General features: G+C 40.2%; 2 protein-coding genes across 3 annotated transcripts; one reads left to right on the top strand and one right to left on the bottom strand.

The window, feature by feature from the left end:
* The first annotated feature begins 10 nt into the window (after positions 1-10).
* Positions 11-4,413, top strand: aanat1 (arylalkylamine N-acetyltransferase 1). The gene is made up of 4 exons (XM_052083583.1): positions 11-767; positions 1,148-2,608; positions 3,324-3,478; positions 3,677-4,413. Exons 2-4 carry the CDS (start codon positions 2,461-2,463, stop codon positions 3,980-3,982), a joined length of 609 nt encoding a protein of 202 aa, XP_051939543.1. The 5' UTR covers positions 11-767; positions 1,148-2,460; the 3' UTR covers positions 3,983-4,413.
* A 419-nt stretch (positions 4,414-4,832) lies between these two features.
* On the bottom strand, positions 4,833-25,512 carry LOC127612736 (inactive rhomboid protein 2-like). 2 transcript variants are annotated; one of them, XM_052083512.1, is made up of 19 exons: positions 25,350-25,511; positions 21,776-21,868; positions 17,075-17,224; positions 15,332-15,483; positions 15,046-15,229; positions 14,670-14,870; positions 14,140-14,268; positions 13,282-13,391; positions 12,467-12,685; positions 12,188-12,299; positions 11,981-12,055; positions 11,735-11,896; positions 11,379-11,464; positions 11,169-11,232; positions 10,972-11,066; positions 10,785-10,860; positions 10,615-10,715; positions 10,051-10,204; positions 4,833-6,572 (listed from the first exon to the last, which is right to left on the bottom strand). In XM_052083512.1, the coding sequence occupies exons 3-19, from the start codon at positions 17,210-17,212 to the stop codon at positions 6,141-6,143; spliced, it is 2,490 nt and encodes an 829-aa protein (XP_051939472.1). In that variant the 5' UTR covers positions 17,213-17,224; positions 21,776-21,868; positions 25,350-25,511; the 3' UTR covers positions 4,833-6,140. The 2 variants fall into 2 exon arrangements, with proteins under 2 accessions (XP_051939472.1, XP_051939473.1); XM_052083513.1 differs by lacking the exon at positions 21,776-21,868 and having other exon boundaries at positions 25,350-25,512.
* Positions 25,513-27,281: the final 1,769 nt, after the last annotated feature.

The raw sequence follows: 27,281 nt of genomic DNA, 5'->3' as shown, positions 1-27,281 counted from the left end.
CGTAACGGGAAGGCGTCATCGAGGAGTGCCGTCTTTCGCCGATAGATGTCAGTCAATTGATTTTTTTTTTGCATACACAAATTCTCGGCAAATCTGTACCGTGGGCAGTGTTGGGGCGTAACGAAGTACCCATACTTTGTTGTTGTTTTCAAGTTTAAGGTAGTTTTTGAGTTTTCATATGAAGTCCGTCATTTTTCTCACGACTTCTTATTATAGACCGATACTACTTTTTTCAACCTCAAGTGATAATGGCACAAAATAAATTCACCAAAAGGTATTTATTGCTTAATTATTTTTGTACTCATTTATCTGGCAAATGTATTCACAAATTTTATTTACTTATCCTATAACCGTATAATGGGTTTATTGTGAATTACCAAATATAATTAAAGAAACAACTTTCTCGATATAAATGTAACAATTAGTATTTTATTTTATTAAATCTTGGGTAATTACACTGGTAAACTAATTTTGACCCTTTTTTTAAAATCCAGAGATGTAAATAAATTCATCTAGATTTTTTGGGTGATTTTTTTGTTTTGTTTTGTTTTGCGAATCTGCCCTAGTTTTTACTCTAGCTCACCAGGTTCTAAGAATATTCCAACCATCCATCCATTTTGTAATCTGTTTATCGTGACGTGGGTCGCGGGCGTGCTGGAGCCTATCCCAGCTGTCTTTGGGCAGTAGCATACAGTATATAATCAGCATTATGAAACATACTTCTAGGCCATAAATATAGAGAAATCAAGTGAGTAGGGGGCGACCCGGTAGTCAAGTGGTTAGCACGTCGGCTTCACAGTGCAGAGGTACCGGGTTCGATTCCAGCTCCGGCCTCCCTGTGTGGAGTTTGCATGTTCTCCCCGGGCCTGCGTGGGTTTTCTCCGGGTGCTCCGGTTTCCTCCCACATTCCAAAAACATGCGTGGCAGGCTGATTGAACACTCTAAATTGTCCCTAGGTGTGAGTATGAGTGAGAATGGTTGTTCGTTTCTGTGTGCCCAGCGATTGGCTGGCAACCGATTCAGGGTGTCCCCCGCCTACTGCCCGGAGACAGCTGGGATAGGCTCCAGCACCCCCTGCGACCCTAGTGAGGATCAAGCGGTTAGGAAGATGAATGAATGAATGAACAAGTGAGTAGGTAACAGTGAGTAGGCAGTAAGTGAGTGTGCCTTACTCTGTCCTGAAGGTGCTATTAGACTGTTTAACTAAAAGTCAGTTTATACTCAAAGCATTGCTGTTGTTGTCTCGTTTCATTTTGACTATTAGTTGTCCTATATTCTTCCTATTTACTGGATAATAATTACCGGTAATTATAAAAATGTAAACAAAATGTATGCAAAAACTGTAAAATATCCTAAAATTCAGATTCACTGATTGGATGTAATTTAGGTATCTTTCCATCTGAAAGCTACTTTGATTATTTGGTGTATCAAACATACGGTATGCATTTATCACATTAGATTACAATAACTGACTACAGCTGAAACAACAGCAAGATATGTAGGTTTAGTTTACACATGTAATACGTGACAGTGTGGGTAAACTAGGGCCATGTTTGACAAATGAAAAACACGGTCATGGTCTATTTTTTCCCAATTTAAAAATGAAGACAACATCCACATTTTGTATGAAATTCAATGTCACTTCTTTAAATTCTTAAAAATGTTTGTTTAAGCCTGAAAAGGTGACATACAACAAACTTGTATAGATCGCACAAGGTATCATCTTTTCTCTATGACGGTATATCTGGATAACGAAGTGTAAAGCAAACAGTTATTATCCTAGTGCTCAAAAATTTCATACAGTAGAGGAAAACCCGTCACTCGTCAGACATTCTGTAATTGTTTGTACAAGTGCAGCCTAGTTGCTCTATCAGTGTACAGAAATGCGATACAGGAGCCTACTCGTAAGAGGGGAAAACGTTACGAGTAAGACAGTGTGCTGAATTGTCTTGCTCCAAGTCAAATAACATACTAGTATAGGGACAATGCAATGCAGTCAGTATGGCAATGCTCAAGGGCTTTCCATGAAAGTCCCTTCACATGTTGTTGACATGCGGCGCCAAATCCAAATGTGATTCAGTGCTCACATCGGCGGTATGACGAGGAGAACGTATATCCTCGTCATACCACCAACTTATCCTGGATACGTCACAACCAACAAAAATACGAAAACACCCCCCTCCCCTTGACCCCGTCTCAATATGATTATTGTTCAGCTTCAGCTCACTCACGTGTTGGAAAGGTTTGCTTACCAGCTGGCGAGTTGAGGATTACCACGCGGGTCTAAGGTGCGCCGCGCGGAGGATATAAAAGCTGGTGGTGCGCGAGGCTCGTTGTCTTTACGCACGAAGCCAGCGGGGCCATCGGAGGACAGCAGGGAAATAAAATCAGACAATCAGTGTTTCGTTGCCACGAGAAATTGTCGAATTATAGGACCCTCTTGAAAGTGGTTTTGAAAGCATGTCAGTCGTGAGCTCCCTGTCGTTCCCGAAGCCGCTCCACATGCGCTCTCCAGTGGCGCAGGGACGTCGACACACTTTGCCCGCCAGCGAGTTTCGCTCCCTCAGCCCGGAGGATGCCATCAGCGTGTTTGAGATCGAGAGAGAAGGTACCCAAATAACGTTTGTCTTGCTTTTAACGGAGGTGTCCAAATTGCGACTTGGGGGTCATTTGAGGCCTGCTTCCATATTCTAATAGGCCCAGTTACCAGGAAACATTGAAATGTTTAAAGCTTTCACACTAGTTATCAAAATTCTAAATAAGCATGTAAAATATGCTGAATCTTAAGACTGCACTATTTTAAGAGATTTTCTACTGTAAAGTTGATGAAAATGTTGTAATAATTTAATACAAGCTGTCACACACTTTCCTTCCAATGTTATGAAATCCATTATAATTATTTAGATACAATACTAATAATGATAACTTTTTTGTCATTGGCCATTCAGGTTACATGTTTCTTTCCCACCTCACATATTTACATGCAATATGCTTCCTAGGTTCCCCGAAGACTCAAAATTTCTTTCTGTTAACGTTTTTTTTTGTTTGTTTGTTTACGTGTCTTGGGTCCAGGATATTGCCCGCCTGGCTTGCGCTGACCTGCAAAACTAATAGAATAAGTTAGATAGAAAAAGAATGGATGGATGTTTAAATGCTGGGCATATGTATGTTTACCTGAATTGGGTTTATTAGATTCACAAGGTGAAGTGGGTTCCCTCTCTTGCTTCCATTTATCTGTGGGGCCATATGGCCCAGAGTGGGAAAGTTTTGGACAGTTTATAATGACTATTTGCCATAATTTGTTCACGTTTTCACACACACAGCATTCATCTCCGTATCGGGGGAATGTCCTCTCCTGCTGGATGAGGTGCGTCATTTCCTCACGCTGTGTCCCGAGTTGTCACTGGGCTGGTTCGAGGAGGGACGTCTGGTGGCTTTCATCATCGGCTCACTGTGGGACCGGGAGAGACTTAACATGGTACGAGATCTGTCGAAATCACTTCTGTTTACTCGTCGTATTGTGCATTGGCATGTCTATAAATTGTGATACTTTAAAAAAGTAATTTTATTTTAGTAATTCAATTAAAACAATTGAAAATATATGAAACATTTATTATAGATCATTATTATTATGTTCACAATCCCATTCCCAACTGACGTGCGGTTGTTTTTCCAGGATGCTCTAACCCTCCACAAGCCGCACGGCATGACAGTCCACATCCACGTCCTGGCTGTCCATCGCACCTTCCGTCAACAGGGCAAAGGTTCCATCCTGATGTGGCGCTACCTGCAGTACCTCCGCTGTTTGCCGTACGTTCGGCGGGCTGTGCTCATGTGCGAAGACTTCCTGGTTCCCTTCTACAAGAAGTCCGGCTTCAAGGTCCAGGGCCCCAGTGAGATCACAGTGGGGCCGCTCACCTTCATTGAAATGTTCTACCCGGTCAGAGGTCATGCCTTCATGCGGCGCAACAGTGGATATTGACACTTTGGACTTGAGACTTGACCTGGTATTTCTCAGGATGGATGCCAGTGGCGGGCCCCTGGTTGGGAAAGAAACAGTTGGAGTGGACGTCAGGCTCAGTGATCATCTTTTCAGAGCTTGAGCATGGTGACGAACTCACTGTGCCTTTGACGAGGAATAAAGCGTTTGCCAACGAAGCGAGTTAAAATGGGAAAAAAACATTTGAAAGAAATCCAAGGTTAAAAGAATGTACTCATTGGGAAAAATATTAGAAAGGTTTTATATTTTGTTTGTCATTTTAATGTTTTCATGTTGCATTTTGATAAATGCTGGACATTACTATCAGTCTAGTAGGTATAGTGGACAGATGTTGCAATACTTTTGTTAATTTAGTTTACCTGAGAAATGCAGCCCACAAGTCTATGAAGATGCTGGCAAATTGAGATTTATTTATTTTTTAAATAAAAAAAACTCAATTAAAGGTTATAGAAAGGAGCATGATAATCAATATGATCCAAATAGAACTTACATATCTGTAAAAGTCCTTCGAGAATCTTGCCTTCTCCATTGAAGATATTCATCATTGGTGCCTCCTGAAGTCTTGACTCAAGACAAATGTGTGACTATTGTAAATGTTTCATTCTTAAAATAATAAAAGATATATTTTTGAGTTTGTCAGTGTTATCGTGTTTTGAAAAACTACCTTCTCTGCATGTTGTCAAAAATGTTTTCGGTTGTGGAACATTTCTGGAAATTCATCAATTTGTCATAGGTACATAATCAAGAATTGATATGAAGTATTCAGTTTAAATTACAAACATGTGCAACATTAAATAAAACAGGTTTTACATACAGTGCACTTCATAACACCTTATCAAAAGTGTCATTTATTTTTAAAATGATTGCATTAACATTTATTGATTTTCAAATCAATTTAAAGAAAAAGTAGAGTTTTGATGACAAAATGTTCTTGTTGCCTTTTGTTTCTCACCTAAGAAGTCATTTGGTCCCAGTGTTTCGCTGCTATGAAGTCATGACAGTTTTCAGGGTTTCAGTAAAAACATTCACATGATTTCAAGTTTTTAAAAAAAGCACATTGCAGAGGCTAAAATGATTGTCAGCCACCTTAATACACAAAGGGCTTTTGAAAAGGAGTTGTGTTAGTTGCTGTTAAAACAGGTTAAAACTGTGTTCAGAGGAATACAAAAAAACATGTTCAATAAGTTATTACATGTGTATATATCTCATGATTTGTTGTGATGTGAAATGAGCTGCAAGTCAACTGATAAATCTCAGAACTCACTTGAGCCCACTTGTCCCGCAGCACGATCGCTCACAGCAGTTTCCCTGATGGCTGTGCTCAGACTCATGTAAGAGTACCGCTCACAATAAACAGAGGATTTTTAGGCGGAATAGCAAAAACGAGGCCAACTGTATCACCAAAACTGACACATTGCCATTTGGGACTGTTCGGGGCTGGATTTACAGAAATAACAACTGTAATCGTCCTATTTTGGTAGCTTGTATGTATATGTGTGTTAGTGTGTGTATGTGTAAATATATATATGACATTGATGCTAACCTTTCATAACAAACTGCAGGTGAATAAAATGGCAGCGAATGTAAGGCAACAAGGGGTTTAGCACATTTACCTCAGTCCACCATCGTTTCACTTTCAAGGCATTTACTTGTGTTAACCTAAGCAATGTCATTTTTCCAAGACTATTGGCATGCCAAAGGGACCTATCCAATGAGAAACATATTGTAAGAAACCCATTAAAACAGCAGATTTGTCCAGTGTTTGACCCAATGTCACTTTGTTATGCGAGGCATCCAGTTCACCTCGCCTGATTATGGTGGCCCCTGTTTCTGCTGGACCGGCTCTTCTTATAAACCCCATTACATGCTGAACAAAACCTGTGAAGCTTCTTTGGTTTCATCCAGCTTTTTGCGTTGAGGTCCTGAGTCCGCAGGATCGCAAGAGCCAATGGATCAGCAGCAAGTAAATAGTGGTGGATCCAAACTTTTATGGAAGTGTGTGAATCATCAGACTCTGCTGGGTACCTTTGATAATAAACCAACCATAACAAGTCACGATTGCCAAAGATTTGAAGGACACTTAGAAAACCTGGATCATCACCGGTTAGCTTGGTCACAGAGGCCATCAGCAAGCTCATGGCTAGTGCACCACATGATTAATATCGTGATCAATGTCGTACTTTTCACAGAATTTGCTCGTGAAGGGCAGGCACGTGAGATGCTCCAGCCAGTGCCAGTTAATGTGATAAATATAAAACCAAACAATGAGTGAAGAGAACAGGCCAATGTAGGCCAACAGTGAAACGACAATGAGGACGCGTTTGCGGTACTTGTCAAACGTTCCAAATGTGACGTAGGGCAAAAAGGCAAAAGACAGCAGCATGCCACTGAGGAAGCCAAAAATGTGGGCTATGTTGTCAATCCAGGGCAAAAGGCCACACAAGAAGAGGAAAAAAACAATGCCCAAGAGTTTTAAAAAAGCTTTCCATGGTTTCTCCAACATCTGCCAACCTTGAAAGAGCTCAACAAACAGGCACGCCAGAAGGCCGAACTGAGATCCTGCTGGACCCACCTGGAGAGACACAGAGAACAGGCTTAGACATCATCCATCTAGGTCTTGCTCACATCACAAGAAAACAGCATCATGAACACTCAAATCGGGATCTGGCTTCAAGCTTTCTGCATTCACTTTGCATGTTTCTCTCAACGTTGGGGCATGTTTTCTCTGGGTATCGTACCTCCGCTTCCTCTGTCCAAAAACAGACATGTTAGATCAAACCGACTCAACACACAGCCGTTAAAAAGTCAGCAAACCCTTTCAGTGAAGAATCCAAATTGTCAATATGTGTGGGGACCATTATTTTCCAGCAATGCCTCAACCTCCGTTGGCATCCGGTTCACCAGAGCTTTTCACCTTGCCATGGAATCCTCTTCCACTCATCTATGATGATGTCTCAGCAATGATGGCTATTTTAGAATGCCACAAAAAATATAGATATATATAATAATGCTAAATAGGATTTAGGTCTGGAATAGGTTTGGCCAGTCCATATCACCTTTGCACTCAGCTTCTTTAACAAGGCTGTGGTCATCTTGGAGGTATGTTTAAATTTGAGTCCAGATTTTAACAAGAATCTGTGAATTTGGTACAAATTATTTGCTTTCACAGCCCACATAAAATAATTTGGCGGGCCAGATGTGGTCCCTTGGCCTTCAGTAGGACACGTGTGACGTTGAGCAACAACTATATTTTTCAAATTGTCGTTCTTTGCCCTGGGGTGCCATAATGAAGTATGGACCCAGTCTAATCACTATAACATCAAACTTAACACAATTGTTCCCCATTCACAATGTGTGAATGAGGAACAAAGATTAATTCAAAGTACTTAAAACACTCCTACTGGAACAATAATTTCTAATTTACTGAAATGAGGAGTTTTAGTATCATGATATGAAAATAAAATTGTCTGAAATGGGACAATACATCTTTTGAGTAGCTCAAAATATGTACAGAAATTTAAGTTACAGCACACAGCACTTTCATCCAACTTGACTCATGGTGAACACCATTGGGGGGATCTAATCCTGAGGGTAAACATGTTTTTATTTTAAGAAAAATACTGATCATGGGATTAGAAACTGATGAGTAACTCCATGCTCATGATATCATGCATATTTTAAACAGAAATGCAGCATCGAGAAGGGTTTCTTAATGACTTCACTGTTCATGCGCACGGGTCGGCCACCACACAGACTATCTAGGGGTTTGGTACCGCGGCAGGGAGAACACGTCGTAAAGGTGAGAGGATTAAGTGTAAATGACGTCAGGGCTGATTTTGGAGTCTTGCCTGGTTGGTGGCTAATCTGTGAAGAAAACCAACTTGGACAAACAGACACAAGAATGATACACAACACGTCACCCGCACGGCCCAGGCGGCAAGGCCGACACGTTCCAAAAGCACAAGATGGTCACTTGTCATTGGCTGAAATCAAATTTTTAGAAGAGATTTTATTATGAGGCTGCAATGTCCATCCATCCATTCTCCAAAACTCTATTTGGGGTAAAGCATGGCCTCGGACTCTCACTTTCTCTACCCGAGTTCGATGGAAACCTTCTCAAAATTTGCAACATGCGTGAATGTTAATGGTATCTACCGAGTTGTTATTCAAGCCATTTCTGCTAGAACCACAGGGTCTTATCACCACAGTTAAGGTGTAAGCCACTTAAACCGCCTTCTTAAGTGGCTTTACTGTCGTGTGCTGTGCATCCGGCGAGTATTCCTGGTGTCTGAAGACCAGTGAGCTGGTTAGTTTCTAGGAGAATTGGACAGTGGGATTTCTGACTCTTATATCAAGGCACGTCACAATCCTAACTCTAAGATAAGATAAGATATCCTTTATTAGTCCCACACTGGGGAAATTTACAGCCTCCAGCAGAAAGAATGTAGGTAGAAATAAAAAAGATGAAAAAACAACAACAACAAACACCGTTCAATTAAGTGCAATATAAACTCAAAATGGATAAATCGCAGTGCTATTTACAATTGTCTTTCACATGTCTTTAGACATGTCACATCTTTATCATGTCACAACACCTACTGAGGGAAAACAGGGCTCAATACGTCGCAATAATGAAATGTGATGGAGCAAAAATACATGACAGGTGATTCATGCCTTCTCTGGTTCTAATTCGTTCCCATAGTTTCCAACGTGGGGCAGTTCCAAAATGCCACAGCTGAATGCAGAAGAAAGTAAGAAATAGTACCATACCACCGGCTATGCAACAACTGTCTCGGCTTAGAACAGTGAATTATCCCACTTAGTAATGGCATTGTTTGGGCACAGAATGGTATTAGACTAATCCCGAAAAGGGAGAAAGTGGCTTTTTGCAGACACGCATACACGCACACACACACAGAAGAAAACAGCCATGCCAATAAAAAGTAGGTAATCTTGAAAGTGCTCTTTTCCAACCACGCAGCTTTCAGATCAACACGTTGCAGCAGTTATCAAACTGTCATTTATCATGTCTCTATGGAGGCTGTGCGTGATAGACAGATGCAATCTGTCAACTTTCAGGGATATCCAATAAATTGATTAAATGCGTAGATAATGTGTTTTGTTAAACATTTAAGGTATGCTGGTCATGCAGTAAAATATTGTGGGTCAATAAACACAAAGAGGTATCTTTCGTCTTCAGTGCAAGGTGACAAGGTTAGATACATATTGGGATCTTATAGTGTGAATGATTGTGATTTGAAGGCTCGTGTGAGGCCCTGGTATAAAATGATTTGCAATACCGGTATGTACTGTATCTCTAGAAGTCACTTGAGTAGATGCAAGGTTAAATTTGCTTTCATAATCCTCAGAGTGGGAGCCTTTCTCCAGTAAGTGACCTAAGCCACGTTAAACCAGCACGTCGGAACACCAGGAAAAACACCAGACAACAACAGCGGATATGAAGCAATGGTTCCACCAGTCAGTGCCAGAAGAAACAAAATACTGTTGTGCTATCACACATCAACATGTTATGATTTGTGACTCATCTTGTTTTCATTTTTTAGCTTTTGGGAAATAAATTATTTTTAAGAACCTCCTGTCATGCCTTTCCACTTTCCTGCACTTGGGTCCTACCCATAGCAAAACAGTGACAATTAGGAAGTGCTCAGCACATTTGTTAAAAGAAATTAATGAATAAAAATAAAATGAAATAGAAGAAATAAGCACCTGTTTTGTTCTTACTTAAAATGGCATTTTCTTATACATCTGGCTAGGAAGTGTGCGGTCTCTGTGGACCCCCAGTTGTGCTGACGAAAAATTGCCACCCACTCCATCGTTAGTTATCCATCCCTGCACTGTACAAATATACAGCGTACATAGCTCCACATTTAGAAAGACTATCTTATATTTAGATGATTACATAATCTGAATGAGCAACACAAAATAATATATTTAATATATTTGATGAAGCAGGTCAAGGAATAATACAAATCAATCATCACAAGTTGGATCTATTTCTGCGTGCGTTCCCTCAATGGAGAGAAACCTACCTCAGCTCTGTAGGGCAGGAAGAGGGCAGAGGCAAGGTTTCCAGTGATACCACTAAAGATGTAAATGATGGAGATGCGCACCCAACCAGCCAGCTTCTCCAGGTCTCTCAATATGGTCATCTGAAAGACTACTGACACCACGCAGTGTAGTAACCTAAGCACATACAAATATTAATCTGAGGACAGTGCAGCTCGATACAACAAAGTACATATACATTTCTGGGTCTTGATGAATTCATTAAAGCACTGCATATTCAGCAATTCATTTTTAAATAAGCTATATGACTCTTCTTAAAAGTAAAACACAAGGGTATTCCTCACATGCTAGGAATTATGAGTAGTTAAGAATAATGCTGAAGGATGCTGATTTGCTTTGCTAAGAGGCTTTAACACGGTTTGAGAAATGTGAAAAGTTTACTGTTTGCAATCAAGCAGTTGTAAAAATTTATGTGGATGACCTGGTTTTGTAGCAACATGACCAAAAAAAGCGCTAATTTTTGACTTACACACACGCACACGCACACACACGCACGCACGCACACACAGTAAATAAAATGCGCATACCCAGCATGGAGGAAAAGGGACAACCAGAAACGGTAGAACTGATCAGGTACATCAGGGTTCAGGAAAGGAAGCAAGCCACAAACATCATCCAGACAATGGACCTGCAGAAAGTTGGCACATGACTCAAAATGTAAATTGTGCACACTGACTCACTCACTTACTCATGCTACCTGTGAGCACAGTGTGGCATCCTCATGGAAGTAGCCATGCATGAAAGTGCAATACTCCCTGGTTGTAATCTCACACCTACAGGAGGGTTAAAAAATAATTACAGTTTGTAAAGCATTTCATCTCCTAATGACATCAGCAGGCATTGAGGGTCAGTCAAAAGGTAAAACAGATGTGCCAACATCTCACCTGCCCTTCGTTCCTATGCAGCAAGGTCGCCCCTTGATGTTACAGTCCATGTGTCTGTAGCCAGTATGGTTCCACTTTTTGGGATATGTACACACCTGGACACATGCACATAACCACAGATGGCCCCAAAATAGGCTAAGAGTGTGCATGATTTTTAACAAGTAAACTAATTTCTCCAAATATTAGATTTTCCTCACCGGCCACTGGGTGATGTCATCTGGCCATGTGTGAGGCTCTGCAGATGCAGGCTCTTCACATACTCTTCAAAGCACGCCACACAGTGAGGCAGAGAGAAGATTTGAAAAGATACAGTCCAATCTTACAAGCTCATTTAGACAGTTGTGTAGGTTATTATGAGACACTAGATTAGTAATGCGATCTGGACACAAGCACAGGTGCATGCTCACCTGGGATCCTGGTGGCAGACAGAGCCAGAGGATCTGCTAATGTCCACAAGCTCATTGTTCCATTTGATAAAGGTGGCAAGTGTCTCCTGTAGAGACAGTTTGTTTTAAGATCCAACACAAAAATCACAAGATAATTGTCACGCAGAGTACAGACTTCATGAAAGAATGTAACAAAACTAATAATTGAAACCATTCAGCGGCATATTTTGAAAGGGCATGTTGTGAATGATTAGTTTTGTAAATGGATTACATTCTTAAAGATTAAATATGCACGTGCCAGAATTAGTTCAGTGCACGCTGGCATATTTGCAGCCAATGAAGGTATTTTACGCAGATGGTGAACGTGAGCAACTTACAGAGCAGTCAGAGTTGAGAGTCTGCACACATCCAGAGTTGTCATTTTGAACACAACATCCAGACTCTTTCTCCAGATCTTTGGCCTTCTGGATAAAAAGGACTATTTGTCTGTCCTGACGGATACATGGAGAGAACTTGGCTCCTAAATGAATCAGGTCGTCCTGAGAAGAGAGGAAATGACTTTCTCATTGTGAGTGGGGCTTCACTCGGGATCAGTAATATCCAGCACATAGACTGACGCTTACAGATCTTGGACCTATCCAAAAGTTCTGCTGTTGGATGTACTTGACACTTTCATAGATGCCTTTGTTCTTCAGCACCTACAGAGGGCGATAGAGGGCTGCATGAATGACACCAGACAACGTGAATGCAGCAGACGAGACAAGGTACACTAAACAGACGTGACCCTTGGTCAGTCGTGAAAAGAAAAACATATTTGAGTGTCCACTTACAAGGTCGGTTTTAGAATGCTGTGCAAACCCCACAGGGGCAAAACCATAAGTACAACAGGACAGCAACGTGATTACAACATGGACAAAGGTGATCCAGTAGGTAAAGTAAGGCCTGAAAACACAAATGACTAATAGAATGAAAAACATCTTCAGTTAAACATGTCTATTTAAAATGCATTGTACCATCCAATACTACGGTGACCTTGCATTTTCTTTGCAAGTGGGGTCTCTGCATGTCAATTATTGTTACTTTATACGATGTAAGCATTCATTCCGAACCTATGGCTGTGGAAGTCATCCAGCTGCTTTTGGATGGTACTGCTGATGCTGCGTCGGTAGTGCCGGTTGAGCCACTTGCCCACGACACCCATTCCATAGTGACGCTTTTTGTTGTCAAAAGCAAAGTGCTTAACTTGGGAAGCGATGCGACGGCCACGTCGAGGATGACTTTTCTCCTGCATTGCTGTTGGTGTGCGGGGTGTCCGAGATACATCCTTACTGGGAGTGGCGGTGGTGTCGAGAGGAAAGACCAAATAGGATTTAAAGCCAGAAACAAACGTGACATTGATGCATACAATACACAATGGATGTAAGGATTAGGTATATCACACTTTAGGGCCATTTTCGGTGGCCATGATGTAGAAATTTGTTGTGGCCCAGTCAGGCCAACATCTAAAGTTAGGTCGTGGTTCAATACACCTGCGTAGTGGCTATAGGCCATAGTTAATGTCAACCCCCATGCAAACATAACCCTACTTATCACTAAAGCAGCACCGTCTACAGTGAAGTAACAGCATCATGTTTTGAGGCAGTTTGTCATTCTCAACTTTAAAAAAAAATAAATTAATAAGATGAGATATCCTTTATTTGTCCCGCCCGCACTGGGGGAAATTTACAGTCAGAGTTCAGAAAGGAAACCACTAGGTAGGGACAGGGAAAAAAATAAAACAATATAATATAATATAATATAATATAATATAATATAATATAATATAATATAATATAATATAATATAATATAATATAATATAATATCATATCATATCATATCATATCGTCTTTCTAAAATTATGGGGTTATTGTGGTTTTACTCACAGGCTTGAGAATTTCTGGTCTGGTTGCTCACTTGGGGCAAAAGCAGCAGAAATTGGTGGAGACTCAAATACGTCATCAGTCATAGAGTACAACTCATCGTGGACATCGACCTACAAAAAGTGGTATGGTCACAAACAAAATCCTGGATAAAAGGGACAAATCCTTCATACTTCTAATATCAATTTTGGCCAAATGTTAGTCATTTTAATTAGGGTTGTCCCGATCCGATTGACATGATTGAAAATCGGAGCCTATGACTTTCAGCTAATTGGTAATGGGTGAAAAAGATTCCATTTTAACATTTTATTTCCTGAGTCTATAATACTGTATAGTCTTTTTTTAGTTCTTAACTTGGTTTGAACCACAGCTAAATTACCACCATATAAAAAGGTATCATCTGAGGATAAAAAATAAGATAGTTGAGACTATTTTTATGTGGTCTTGTTATTCTTTATTGCACTGCTTTCCATTGCATTGTGGAGGCATTTGTTGGGACTCGTAATCGGCAGATACTCAATATCAAGTGACTTGGACTTGAGTGCAAAAAAGGTGATCGGGCCATCCCTAATTTCAACAGGTAAATTTCAATTTTTAAATCAGTAATAGGTCAAGCAACTGAATAATTAATTAGTTGCAATAATACAGTTTACCCAGCAAGGGGTATTGTTATCGAATTGTACATGAAGGAAGATCTTCCATGTGAGAAGCCATTATTCTTCATGTCAAAATGATTTTATTGTCCAGAGAGGGGAAAAAGTAAACATTATGCATACGTTTGCAGCAAAATAAGGAAATAAATAAATAAATAAAACTGAAATGGTGGTCATTACTGAGCATTTATTCAGTGTTGGGGCTGACCTTGCTAAAAAAGAGTGACTCAGACATGTCTGCCGAGTCCACAGTTTCATCGTCCAGCCAGCTGGGCCTGATAAAGCTCCTCCTAGGAAAGCTGCGACCTGTAAGAGAACCCACTAAGCTGCTTCGGCCCTGAGTGGGGAACAAACAAACAAACGAACAAACACACACACACACAATCATAATTTTAGTCATCAATGTCATCATAATGAAGATGCTTCATCTTCTGATAAACTGTTCTTACTAATATTTTCTCAAATATAATGACATAGTGAATGTGAGCTACAGAATATGGAAAATGTATTACATTATTATATATTATTATGACTGTCTCATTTGACCTTTGTACACCAGCCTGACTGATTTGACTAAACTACTTTAAGTGTAAGTGTACGGCATTGAAATGCATCAAATATGTAACAGTCAACTCTGTGACTACTAAATGCAGTTGGACCACAACGGCGCGAGCGCGCCACCCACCCACACCCACACATACCCACACTCACACACACACTTTCTAGTGTAGTACGCACCCTCAGCAGGTTATTTGCAGCACGGATGCTCATGCGAGCGACGGACTCCCTTTTACGTTTGGGGAAGCGACTGTACCCGGAGCGCTGGCTAGTAAAGGAGCTGAGTGAGGTGACCCCAGGTGTGACGGGAACCTTGGGGGAGCGAATGTCTATGTCTTCTGGGTAACGGAACGCTCGTCCTCGTGCCAGGGGGTCCACAATCTAGCAAATAGGAGGAAGAGATGAGAGACAGGTATTGTTGATTTTCTCGAGGAAAATGATCAACAGAAAGCAAAACTATATTAAGATATTGACTCGGGTGATCCATGTTTGCCACAGTAACTTGTAGTCTTGATCAGTATAATAATATATACATGTATTACTGACAACAGAGTACCTTAGGCATCTTGGATGGGGCTGGTGATTCCAGGGTCTGCTCGATGCTTGTGGCTGTGTCGGGCTCTCTGAATTGTGGCTTGAGCTTGCCATACCGTTGGCTGCAGTGGCGCAGGCTCTTCCTCTGCCAAACCTGTTGCTTGGTCTCACAGTCTTCTCCTACCCCAAACCACTGGGCTGTATTCCTGCAGGTACAGAGAAAAGATGGCGGACAAATCTTTACCTGTCAGAGTCCATCAGACAGGTCAGAGATTGAAATGGTGAAGAAACAAACAATATGAACTCACTTGCGAATACTTTGTGAGAGTGAGGTCTGTCTTCCAAACCTTTCTCTTCTCTCAGAGGCTGACAAGCCTCCACCTGCGCCTCCGCTGATGCTCTCCGACACAGAATTGGTTCCTTGGCCACTCATATTCTTCTTCACAGACGGTCGAAGGGGCTGTCCCGGCCCGAAACAAAGGCAATACATTTTATATAGTTTTCGAGTGTATTTAAAAAATAATAATAATAATCATCATCATTTAAATCATTCTTAAAATCTCTCAAATTTGGGGAATGCTTGGATTAACTTTAGGGGTGCTTCAACAGCCACAAACCTGGGCTGAACAGGCCTATGAATATTTGTAAAAGTCATGTACATCATTTACATGTTTAAGAAGTCAGTTACAATTACAATTGATAAAAAGTGATGCAGTCCACTGAGGAGGAGTGAGTTTACAACCATACCATGAAGTGAGTCATTTAGTGGACTTTTTCCGACTGCAAAGTTAATGGGGCAAGAAGTGAGCTAAAAGTAAGTTGACGGGGAAAGAATCCACATGAAAATAAAAGTAACGATTCATAGAACAGCAATTAATTGGCACTAGTAGTTAAAACTATCTCACAATCCAGCAAATGTTAATATGTATTATTTAGCTAATAACAGATTATTAATGAATGCACACACTTAGCACAAACATTACAGGAGCCACTTTTACAATGGAATATTTTTTAAACGGTGAAATGTGGGCTACTATGCATGCATACATGTTCAAATTTACAGCATGTTTGGTATGTACTTGTGTCAGTGGATTAAACGAACAAATTTATCAGGCTGTGAAGATACTCCAATTGTATTTGTTTTGTGGTGTGCACATGTAAAACATTTTATGAAAACTGTATTTAAAAATGGGGAGAGTACAATAAATATCTAATGGATTTAAGAATAATACCATTCAACTAATATACAACCTAAAGTCCAGTACGGAGCACGGCCTTTCCAAGTTACACTTCCCTGCCCTTTTTTTAAGTAATGAGAGAGCACGGTTGCTTGGTTGATTCGTGGTGACAAATATATGCATGGTTTCCACAGTAACTGACCTTCAGGAACACTTTCAGAGGGGCCACTTGGTATAAAATAGTTTACCTTCTACTCGGGGGTACTGAAATGACATGTTTGTATCGAGAGCAAGGGGACTGACTACAGGGGGGAAAGGTTCGGCCTCCCGCCTAGAAACTTGAAGGACAGCTCCCAACATGCCCCTCTCTCGATCATGAGATTAAGAGATGAACATCACTTGACTGTGGTATACATTTTCAAAAATACACAATTCTTGCTTTTATTCTGACTAGAATGATCTCTGTCCTGTATTATTAGCACAGATATTACAATAAAATGGTCTTGCAGAGGTGTGATGGGGTAAAACGTTCCCATGCGTGAAGATTAAATCGTACTCTTAACAGTCCACAAAAGAACACGAATATCGTGTTTCGCAACACAAAGAAAATGAATGAGCAATAAAAACTGATTCATTCAAAGTTTGTTCTGGTGAGGATGTGGTCATTTCAGACAACTTCACTGGGACTCCTAATACATACTGTATGTATAGAACTGTCAAGGGGCAGCATGCACTGGAATTTATAAAATGCATATTTCACATGAACAGCAATTATGCTGTCATATTAAAATCATGGAAATCCTTCAAAAAATATTAACTGTGCATAAAAGGCTGGGCGGTGAAGAAGTGTTGAGGGAGAAGTGGTCAACCTACCTGTTTAGTGGGGTCATGAGACATTATCTCTTCAGGTTTAGGTATTGCTATGACAAGGGAGGGTGGTTTCTTGCTCTTTAGGCGACTGTCAGACTGCTTTCCATTCGGCGGCGGCTCTTCCACCTCGTGAGATGGCATCCTGACAATGTTCTGTAGAAGAGAAAATTTTTGAAAAGCCACTACTTTGGTCACGTGTTGGGCAAATAAATGACTATGAATGAACTATTTAGGCCTACAAACTCCTGTGGCCTCTAAAATAACAGCTAAAGTGAATAAAATTTCACATATAAATGCCCACTGTTGTGTAAGAATCCCACACGAAAAACGGACTTGTCATCAAGCAATTCAAAAGATAATGGAAAAGCAAAGCCATAAAATTTCATTTCCACTAGTATCGAATTCAGACATCTCTCTTTCTCTCTGTCTCTCTCAGACGCCCATAACCAAATGATGGCTCTCAAAGCAAATAATGCCATTTTAATGTTCGCAGACATGCACAGCAGCAGTCATTGGCTCTTCTCTGGGTTGACTCTCCCTCCAAAAAGGGATGCCAACTTAACTTTTTAGGCAACCTGTAAGGGGGCTCTTAAAAAAAACTTGCTTTCACAAACAGAATAACATCGCACATGAGTGATCAACAGCCACCCGAAAAGCAGCATCACATCATGGCTAAAGCTGCAATTTACTCACATGTATTAGTGTTTATGCTTGGTTTCTATTTTAGGACTGGGATTCAATTAAATATTTCATTTCAAAAATATCCTGCTGCCACAAGCCGTATTCCACTCATGCTCAGTTAAGCAACTAATTACAAACTGTCTATTTGTATCCAGTGAACAGATATCAGCTTGTAAAAAAAAAAATACAACTGATAGAGCATCTGTAGTTGAGGTGACAGCAGATGAGATTAATAAAGTGTTGGCCAGCTGGTTAGGGATCCACATCCCTCTTCCTCTGCATTTCCTGCTTCTAAAATTACCAAAAGCCAATGGAAAATATTTGCGACTGTGATGACATAGTTTTTTAAGAAAAGACAAATGTGCCAAATGGAGATGAGGCATGCACTCATGAATCCTGCTGAAGGTGTGAATACCCTGCACATGAATTGATTCATATTGTAATTTGTCCGCTCATAGGCAGGGAATTATGGCCACTTGACACTACTTTCCATCTTCAGTCTTGGCCCAAGTCACAGTGACAGTCAAGAGAGGAACAAGTAGTTTGCGAATGTCAGTATGTTCAAAATATCTCAAAGCAAGACACAAAGTACTTCGGCAGTAATCAAAGTTAAGTATAGAAGTCACTTTAGAGTGTCCCAAGCTCATTCGTTATGTCATTATGGCCTGGACAGCTTTGACATTGTTGTTGAGTCGTGTTCCATAAAAGCAATGCGGGGCTCAGAGTGTGTGTGTGTGTGTGTGTGTGTGTGTGTCACAAGTGAAAGCAGCACGGAAAGTTGACACCAGCTCAATCAATAGCCGAGTTTCTTCTCGATGAGCCCACATTGTTTCGCTGATTGCGCACGCCCACTACCTATTTTCATTTTTAATGACACTTGTGGTTATGTTTCAATTGTATCCACTTCAAGTAGACAAACATTTCAAGCTTGAGCTAAAATCGTAATTCATTTCCCTTTAGAAGAGCAGATGGAGGAGCATATACATACACCCAACCACTTAGATAATGAAATAGCTTCACTAATGGACAAAGCACTCATGTGGTGGAGAGTAGTATTGTAGACCACTGTCTATAATCTCCCTCCTCTCAAATGATAGCGAATGATGAGAATCTGTTCTTGCGACAATTAAAAGATCAGTTTACAAAAATAATAATGTACCAATTAGAAAATGTACATGCTTAGGTATGAGCAGAGCACCCTGAAATGTTAATTTTAAAAATAACTTAACACAATGAAGGTAATTACAACACAAACCAAAAAATAATAATATCAAAACAAACTAAACTCAACTACAAATGTAAACAAATATCACAAAAAAACAAGCAAAAGAAAATTAATTGCAAACAAAAACACAGAAATATTGTAAAAGATGAAACAAAGATAAAAGATAACATTTTTGTTCAACCATTATTTTTTTTAAATTATCATCATTATCGTATTTGAACTAATGAAATTAAATTAGACTACAGATTCACTACGTTATAATGCATGATGACTATTTTACTAAGCAAAATGGTAAATTTTATTTCCTGAATGGTAATTAATTGTTCTACTGCCTGAGAGAGATTGGGGTTGGGCCGAAAACATCTATGTCACAATTTGTTAAATTGAATATTTTTTCAGGAGTACCGGTACATACTATTAGTCAGTCCAAATGTGGGGGTGTTCTTTTTATTATTCATTTATTTTTTAAACACATTTTTGACCAATCTAAAGTGTTGAAAATCCACTTTCCAGCCAGAACATTCTTACAAACGACATACAGAGCTTGGTGCATGATATCAATGGAGGGCTCTGTCGCAGGGGGGAGAGAAGTCAGCCACCCACGAACTGAGATCATAGATTCCAAACAGTCACATGTCATTGGCATCATCAATTTCTAACCATGTGACCTGGAAAGTTGCCTTTCCACCAAATGCCCAAATGGTTCGTCCAAACACCTTCACAACGTGGCCTGTGCTGTGCTCATTTCATTCACAGCTGTTACTAATGCATGCTTCTTTAAGTAACAGCCAGCCCCCACTTGACTAAAGGCAAGGCTAAACAAGCATGCCTATTGGAAATCGGTAGGCAAAATGCGGCCTTATCATTTCATAGATAACAATATCTGTGTGGAAAACAGGGTGGTAAAACACTTAGCTGGCAGAAGAGGTGTTATTTTTCACTACTTTATAGTAAGAATATCTGATGGTATTACATGGATAAGAAAAACTAAATGGATAGAAGGTATCACACATGACTGCTTTGAAGACATCCACGTTTTCACCCACTGTGTATTTTTGGCATGTTTCACACTCTGACTCAAGGTTGAGAAACGACACAAGGCGCCTCCACATCTTTGTGCATTTCGGCTCAGTTCCTCAGTTTTACTGAACTACGGGCCGAAATGCAATACAATGACAGCAGTTCAGGAAGAATCAGGACTGAACTTCAATCAAGGATGATTTCCACTTAATGTGTGTGTGAGATGGTGGCCTTGTCTTCCAATAATGCACAGTATTTCTATCCAAAGAGCGTATATCCATGCATCCATCTTATGCACTATTTGTACTTATTGAGGAAGCAGGTGAGATGGTAATGGCAAACCAACCAGATTTCTTGATCATAGATAAAGGGTAGAGGAAAGCCGTTGTAGTGGATGTAGCGGTGCCAAGTGATGGAAACATCAGAAAGAAGGAAAACGAGAAACTGGAGAAATACCAAGGGTTCATAGAGGAGCTGGAGAGAGCCTCGAAGGTAAGTGTGACAGTCATGCCTGTGGTGGTCGGAGCACTCAGTGACCCCCCAAACTAGATGAGTGGTTGCAACTGATCCCGGGAACAATATCGGACATTTCAGTCCAGAAATGTACAGTGCTGGGAATAGCAATGATACTACGCAGAACCCTCAAGCTTCCTGGCCTCTGGTAGAGGACCCGAGCTGAATGAGGGACGGCAGCACCCGGGGGGTGAGACGACTATTTTTTTTTATGCCTAAAATATTTACGTATAACATTATACACATGTATGAGTTCCACAATTGAGCACAAATTACTTTTAACAAGTATATTTTATTTTTATTTGACTCACTTCCATACAATAAACGTTTTTTGATTCTGTATAGTAGTCAACACAGTGGTTAACTTTTCTTTATACTTGCACAATGATTGCCCATATACAGAAGTTGAAGCTTTCTGTAGGGAGACAAGAATTAATACATCGGTTTACATGTATTTCTTATGGAGAAACAGTTTTGAAATTATGACAAATTTGAAGACGTTGGAGCTTCCGTTGCAATAACTATCATGGACTTAGCAAGACATCATTTCACAGGCTACAAACTAGCACTTGTGATGTGGGTATGCTGCATGCGACCGTGTGATAATCAACTTCATTGCACAACATCCTTCCTCCTGTAACACCGCCTTATTGACACACTCTTCTGTATGTGATCATCACTAGCATTTACCAAACATGATTCTCAAATATATTCTGGTAATTCACGTTCTGCTCGAGAAACCATCTTAATTCCTTTATTTAACCTCATCAAAAACGGCCATTAAAGCCTTGTCGTTAGCTCAATGAGGAACTGATCCTCATCAGTACTTCTTATAATAGTCATCACTTTCCATCAGAGACCTTGTCAAACAAGTAGGAGGGCCTTAAACGGCATTAACAATGTGAAACTACTACCAGTCATTGTAAATCCAGTCAGTGCTATTTGATGTTTGATCCATGAACGTCTCAATATTTGCATGAGGAAAATCTCAACTAAGATCAAAAATTGCCGGGGGCACATATTTTCCAAATTTCACTGATTCTAATCTTGTACCTTGGTTACCTCTCGTAACCTTGTACGGAAATGTATGCTGCTGTTTATATATGACTGTATTTTAAGAAGTAAATTATAACCGCCATCACTTCTCCCCCATCGGGACATGCTGACTACCACCATGTAAATAAGAGCCCTTTATACCCTTAAAACATATTGGTTTCAAAGACAGTTGTTAGCAAGAAAGAAAGAAAGAAATTACAACACAATACCGTTTAATCGAGTTCCACGCTGTCCATGATGTGACGATACGTTGACATAAAAAAATTCCGCTACGGTCGTTTCATTTTGAGTCCACGAGGCACCTGCAATGGTCAATAAAGTAAAAGTCGTAATATTATCCACTGGAATTTAAAAAAAAACCTAAAACCTGAAGTTCAATTGTTTCACAGGTTAAAATATGATGTTAACATGTTGAATGATGTTTTTTGTTTATTCCGTAACAACCGAGTAGGTTGCGGTTTATTGGATACCTCTTTTCATATTACTTGCAAACAATATTTTTTTGTGGAATCTTCAGGGTGAGACAGCAGGATTTGAAATGGGTGCAGTTCAGCATTCGCCTATTTTGCGATGCAAAAAGTAATCAGTTGATGGTCTCAACCACAATCATCGAACGCAACGACCGTACATGACAGCCATTGTTTCCATTTGCTCACCATTAAGGGGTTAACATTCCACGCAGAATTGATCATTTGCACCAGTTTATCAATCGAATATCTTTTTATGATGGTTGTGAAGCTGTTCAAGTGTAAAAATAATTCATTTACAATTTATTTGGTCCTTCAGAGCTCGGTGTTTTGTGACCACGTAACAACCGTACCGATACGCAACAGCAGAGCAGACCACCACAATCGATGATCTCCTGCTAACAAAGAGCTGAATGAAACATCTTTATTAATTCATAGCACACAACAGGAAGGTTTGATTTAAAGCGTATATCATTTTTAAACAGTTTTTTTACAAGTTCAGTTTTGGGCTCACATGTCACACTCCTAAGACGACATTTTCTGAGAACAACCAATTTGTGCTTTGCTATGTTTAACAATATTGTGATAATACAGATAATAGTAATCATTTTGGTCACTAACTACAATCACGTCATGTTATTTTTCCTAGCATTTCATATCCTGTGTGCGAGGACACTGTAGTATGGGACCAGCTGGCAGAGTGTCTCAAGAAAGGGAATACTGTGCTTGGAGAAAACCTTTTTAAGACAGTCAGTCACTTGTTAGTGAAACAACAGCCGGCCTCCTGATAAATTTCACACTGAGTCTTTTAAAATGTGGCTAAAATGTCAGCACTGGTCAGTTGGCATCACGTGACCATGACAGAGAACGCAGTTATTAGGCCAGCAGGAGTGCAATCAGAATGCATCGAAGACTGTGGGCGTAGGTGACTTTTTTTTGTAGTGTTTCAAACAATCAAATCTACCCTGTCACTCTTCACATCCAAACAGACAAATCTCCAGATATGAATGACTCAAAGCGTCTTTTTTTCCTTCTTTGGCTGACATTACCACACAATAACGTCAACAATTAAAAAGCCAGAAGCCACTGGTTTTGTTTCGCTATAGAAGTATGGAAATACTCCAGATTCTACTTAACTACGCCGGAGGCAGTGCAAATTCATTTCAGTGCACCATGCGTTGGCATGCCTGAACCTGCACACAGGCAAGGGAGTATTAAGCAAAGCAGGAGCATTGTTTTTAATCCAGGAGCTTCTCAACATATGAAGGAAACAACATAGTTACAGTATCTCAACTTGGAAAAAAATCCTGGGGTGTTTATTGTTGTTTAAGGATTCATGTATATGTAAATTAGCTGTATAGAAATGTTGCTTCTTTTCGAGCATTGAGCACTGTTGTCTTCAGTACTGCTACTGAAACACGACCAGCGTGACCCAGGAATAGTTTCCCTGCCAACAGAAGAAGAGCAGCAAAGCGCTTGCCAAGTTCAGATTTCCATGGCTTCTAAAGCCTTTGAATGGCTATGTTCGTACCACATAACTTCCCGTCTTAATTTGAGAATGTTGAAGGTGTGATTTACACTCTACATGTCTTGACTGGGCAGTCATAGTGGGTCAGACGAGATGTAGACAGAAGTCATACAGTGAAATCTCTGAGGTCAATCAAACCCGTCAGTGTGTTGTTGATGCTCTTTGGCTAAGAGTAGCCTTGTGATATTTACCATTCCCAACATCCCAAAAGTAAATTAAAAGTATCAGATTAGTTACAGGTTTCAGTAATTTATGATACACCATTCTAAATTGAGTGACTGGTGTAGGATTTATTTTGAAGAGTAGATCTGAGGTCTGTGAGGCTGGTTCAAACTTCAAGACACAACTGAACTTTTAAAATGTTGAATTTTCAGGGGGGGAAAAAGTGTGTAAATTGCACAAAACTATGCTCAGACCAAATGTGAGTTGAACTATTCTCACGATGAGATGACATATAAAGTTAATCCAGTTTGTGCGGATGGATAGGAAACCATGGTGGACGGAATCATTGACAAGTTTGCGGAATGGGGGAAGAGCACATTCGCTCAAGTCAGTGAATTTAAACCGAGAGACGCACATCGCATCACTATAGCCAATCTGCATTGAGCTTGTACTTTCGTCTCTCTCACACACGCGCACAAACACCCCCCCAAAAAATGCCGTTAATGTATCATGCTGGTTAGATGAACAGCACAGCCCACTTCCGATACCGGCTGGAACTGAGCCAAAATGGAGCAGGACTGGAGAATTGGAAAATGAGCAGGAACGGTGGCTTATTTGACAATTGTATTTTCATGTTTACCACTGTGTATCTATGAACCAAGATAGCAATAGTATTTGGCATTAGGATGGATGGATTGTTTTGTTTTGTTTTGTTTTCTGTCTCCGTTGTGGAATGGTGTGAATAAGGCAGCCACATTCGTGTACCACAACCAACTCAGGCAAGGCACACCGGGCCAAGAGACATTTTGCCTTCCCTCTGAATGTAGCATAAGATGATGCAAACAGCCAACTGCATTAGAATTCAGTGTACCTCACCTGATATGAGCTTCACGGGATTCATTATAGAATGCTTTTTCTATAGCTTTTTGTGGTTTTCTTTTGAATGTCTAATAGAAGGATCAGCCTCAACAATAAGGCTCGTTACAAGGAGAAGCATATTGAGTGATAGTTACATAAAGTTATCGGTTTCCCATCCAATGCATTTATTGTGAAAGTTAAGGTAGCGTGTTTACCTATTGGGTTAGTAGCTATTGTGATGGTGTCGTTGTTTAAGAATATTAATTAAGATGTTAAAAGGGTGCATCTTTGACATGTCAACATTATGCCTTTGTCATTTAGGCGGTCGCAGTTGTATTACGCTATTTTCATTATTGTGGGACATTACAGTTAATAAAGCTTTTCCTGCTAAATAATGAACTCAAATTTGATCTTCCAATGACGTGTTTATTCGAATATAAATTGAGACGAGGTCAGTCTTTTTTCTGTATTCATACGTCGTTTAGAACACGGATAAAAAGCGATGCTTTAATTGGACATAAGGTGGTGGGTGTGGAACGCAATTATTTAAACGGACAAAGTTGAATTAATAATTGTTCTCTCGGGGGGGGTGCAGTTAAGTTTATCTAGTTCGCCAGACTATGGTGGCGATTTGTGATGTCACGGTTAACTACTTTTCCATTGAGTAGCCCGCAATGACACGAGCAGTGCTAATGAAGCTAACTTTTTTTTTTCCACGCTGTTACAAAAGCATTGCAACCTTACCACCTAAAGCTATATTCGGCTCACCTGTGATAGTGAATGACCGACGTGTTCTTCATTAGCAGGTAGAATTTATCCGGCAAAAAACATGACGTTGGTCGAAGCGTCCGCCGGCATGTCGGCACTTCCCTCTTTGTGTCTTCCAACATCCTTGGCTTGACTCTCAGCCACACCACATAAGAGCGGGAGGCGGAGTTTCAACTGACCTCATCCGTAGACGGCGAGACCGGATCGACGCCAGCTCCGTCACCACCGCCTCCAACCGAAAGTACTGCTTGGGTATCAAGCAGTACTTTATTAACTGTAATGTCCCACACATCCAGGGGTCACCAAACTACGGCACGCGGGCCGGATTCGGCCCGCCTCCACATTTGGTCCGGCCCCCCTGAACAATACCAGAGTCTTTTGATTTATTTTTCATCTATGTATATTTGTATTTTATCATAAAATTGGCTTTTGCAATAAAATATTCCTTAGTTATGAACTATTTTCATGATTAACTATTAGCTAGTAACAATTTCATAAACACATAACGTGACATTTGTTCCATCCTTCTGCGGTTTGTGCCGTTATCTGGCAACCCCAGAAAAAAAAATCCTAAACCCGTCCCTCTCAAAGAGAATGTAATCATGGCGAAAAGGTGAGGTAAGAGAAAAAAAATATTCAGAATACAGGGAATTTAACCCAAAATTGAGAAACATTTTTTTTTTCAATGCAAAGAAAAGATTGTCTGTCTCATCTGTCGGTGGTGGTATTCAAAGAATACAATCTGCGGAGACACTATGAATCCCGTCACAACAACAACTACAATTTTTTTGCCTGGGCAAATGAGCGCAAACAAACTGTCAACGCTAAAAAGAGGAACGTTAGCTCAGCAAAATACATTTGTACGCCAAGCTCAGCTGAACCAGCCATCTGTTCGGGCTAGCTTTCGGTTAGCTGAACTGATAGCAAGCAGCAGTAAGGAGAGTTAGTCAAGAAATGCATGAACGCTGTCGCGGAGGTGGTGTGTCCCGAGAAGTCAAGTCAACATTTATAGAGCACTTTCAAACAGCCATCGCTGGATACAAAGTGCTGTACATGGAGCAATTTAACATGCACAATAAACAGTAAGACAAATCGGTAATAAAGGCGGTAGAAAGCACCAAACAGTAAAACCAAGAACAAATCTAAGTCATGCTGAGTCGAATGCCAAAGAATACAAGTGAGTTTTGAGGAGGGCTTTGAAGATGGGCAGCGAGGAGGCTTGCCAAATGTTCAGTGGGAGGTCATTCCAGAGAGAGGGACCAGCAACAGAAAAGGCTTGATCCCCTCTGAGCCTCAGTTTAGTTCTTGGTACTTCTAATAATAATAAGAAGAAGAAAGACGTCTTTAATACCGCAAGTGTATCAAAAAAGTTATTTGATTTTGTGTGGGTTTCTGAGAAACAATACATTTTTACATCTAGGTACTCTTGCAGTCACACTTTTGCTGTTACAAACCCCAATCAGAGAAGCGAAAAGTTATGTGGCCCTCACAGGAAAAAGTTTGGGAAATGAGCTTCACGGGATTCATTACAGACTGCTTTTTCTATAGCTTTATATTCAAATAAACACATCATTGGAAGATCATGATTCATGATCCTTGCCGTGTTTTGACAATACTGTACATGTCAAGTTTGTTGCACGTTTTTATTTAACGTCCCTGGATATAGCAAACAAATATTTTCACAGACATTTCCATTGCTTGAAATGCAGTCAAACTTGATCTTGACTTCTGCTAGTTAGATCTTAAAATATATTCAGCGCTTGTCTAATGCATTTGTCTCAATACATCAATGTTTATTGTAAATGAAACTCCCGGATATCCTCAGAATGTTAATGACATTCAGTAATACACAATCATTAATGTACATTACTTTTTCTACCAGCTTCCAATAAAGGTATTAACAGTTTATGGCTTGTCATTTTAAGCAAGTTA

Source organism: Hippocampus zosterae, chromosome 13 (genome assembly GCF_025434085.1).
Source record: "Hippocampus zosterae strain Florida chromosome 13, ASM2543408v3, whole genome shotgun sequence".
In the NCBI taxonomy this organism is placed as follows: domain Eukaryota; kingdom Metazoa; phylum Chordata; class Actinopteri; order Syngnathiformes; family Syngnathidae; genus Hippocampus; species Hippocampus zosterae.
This window is presented reverse-complemented; position numbering and strand designations above follow the sequence as displayed.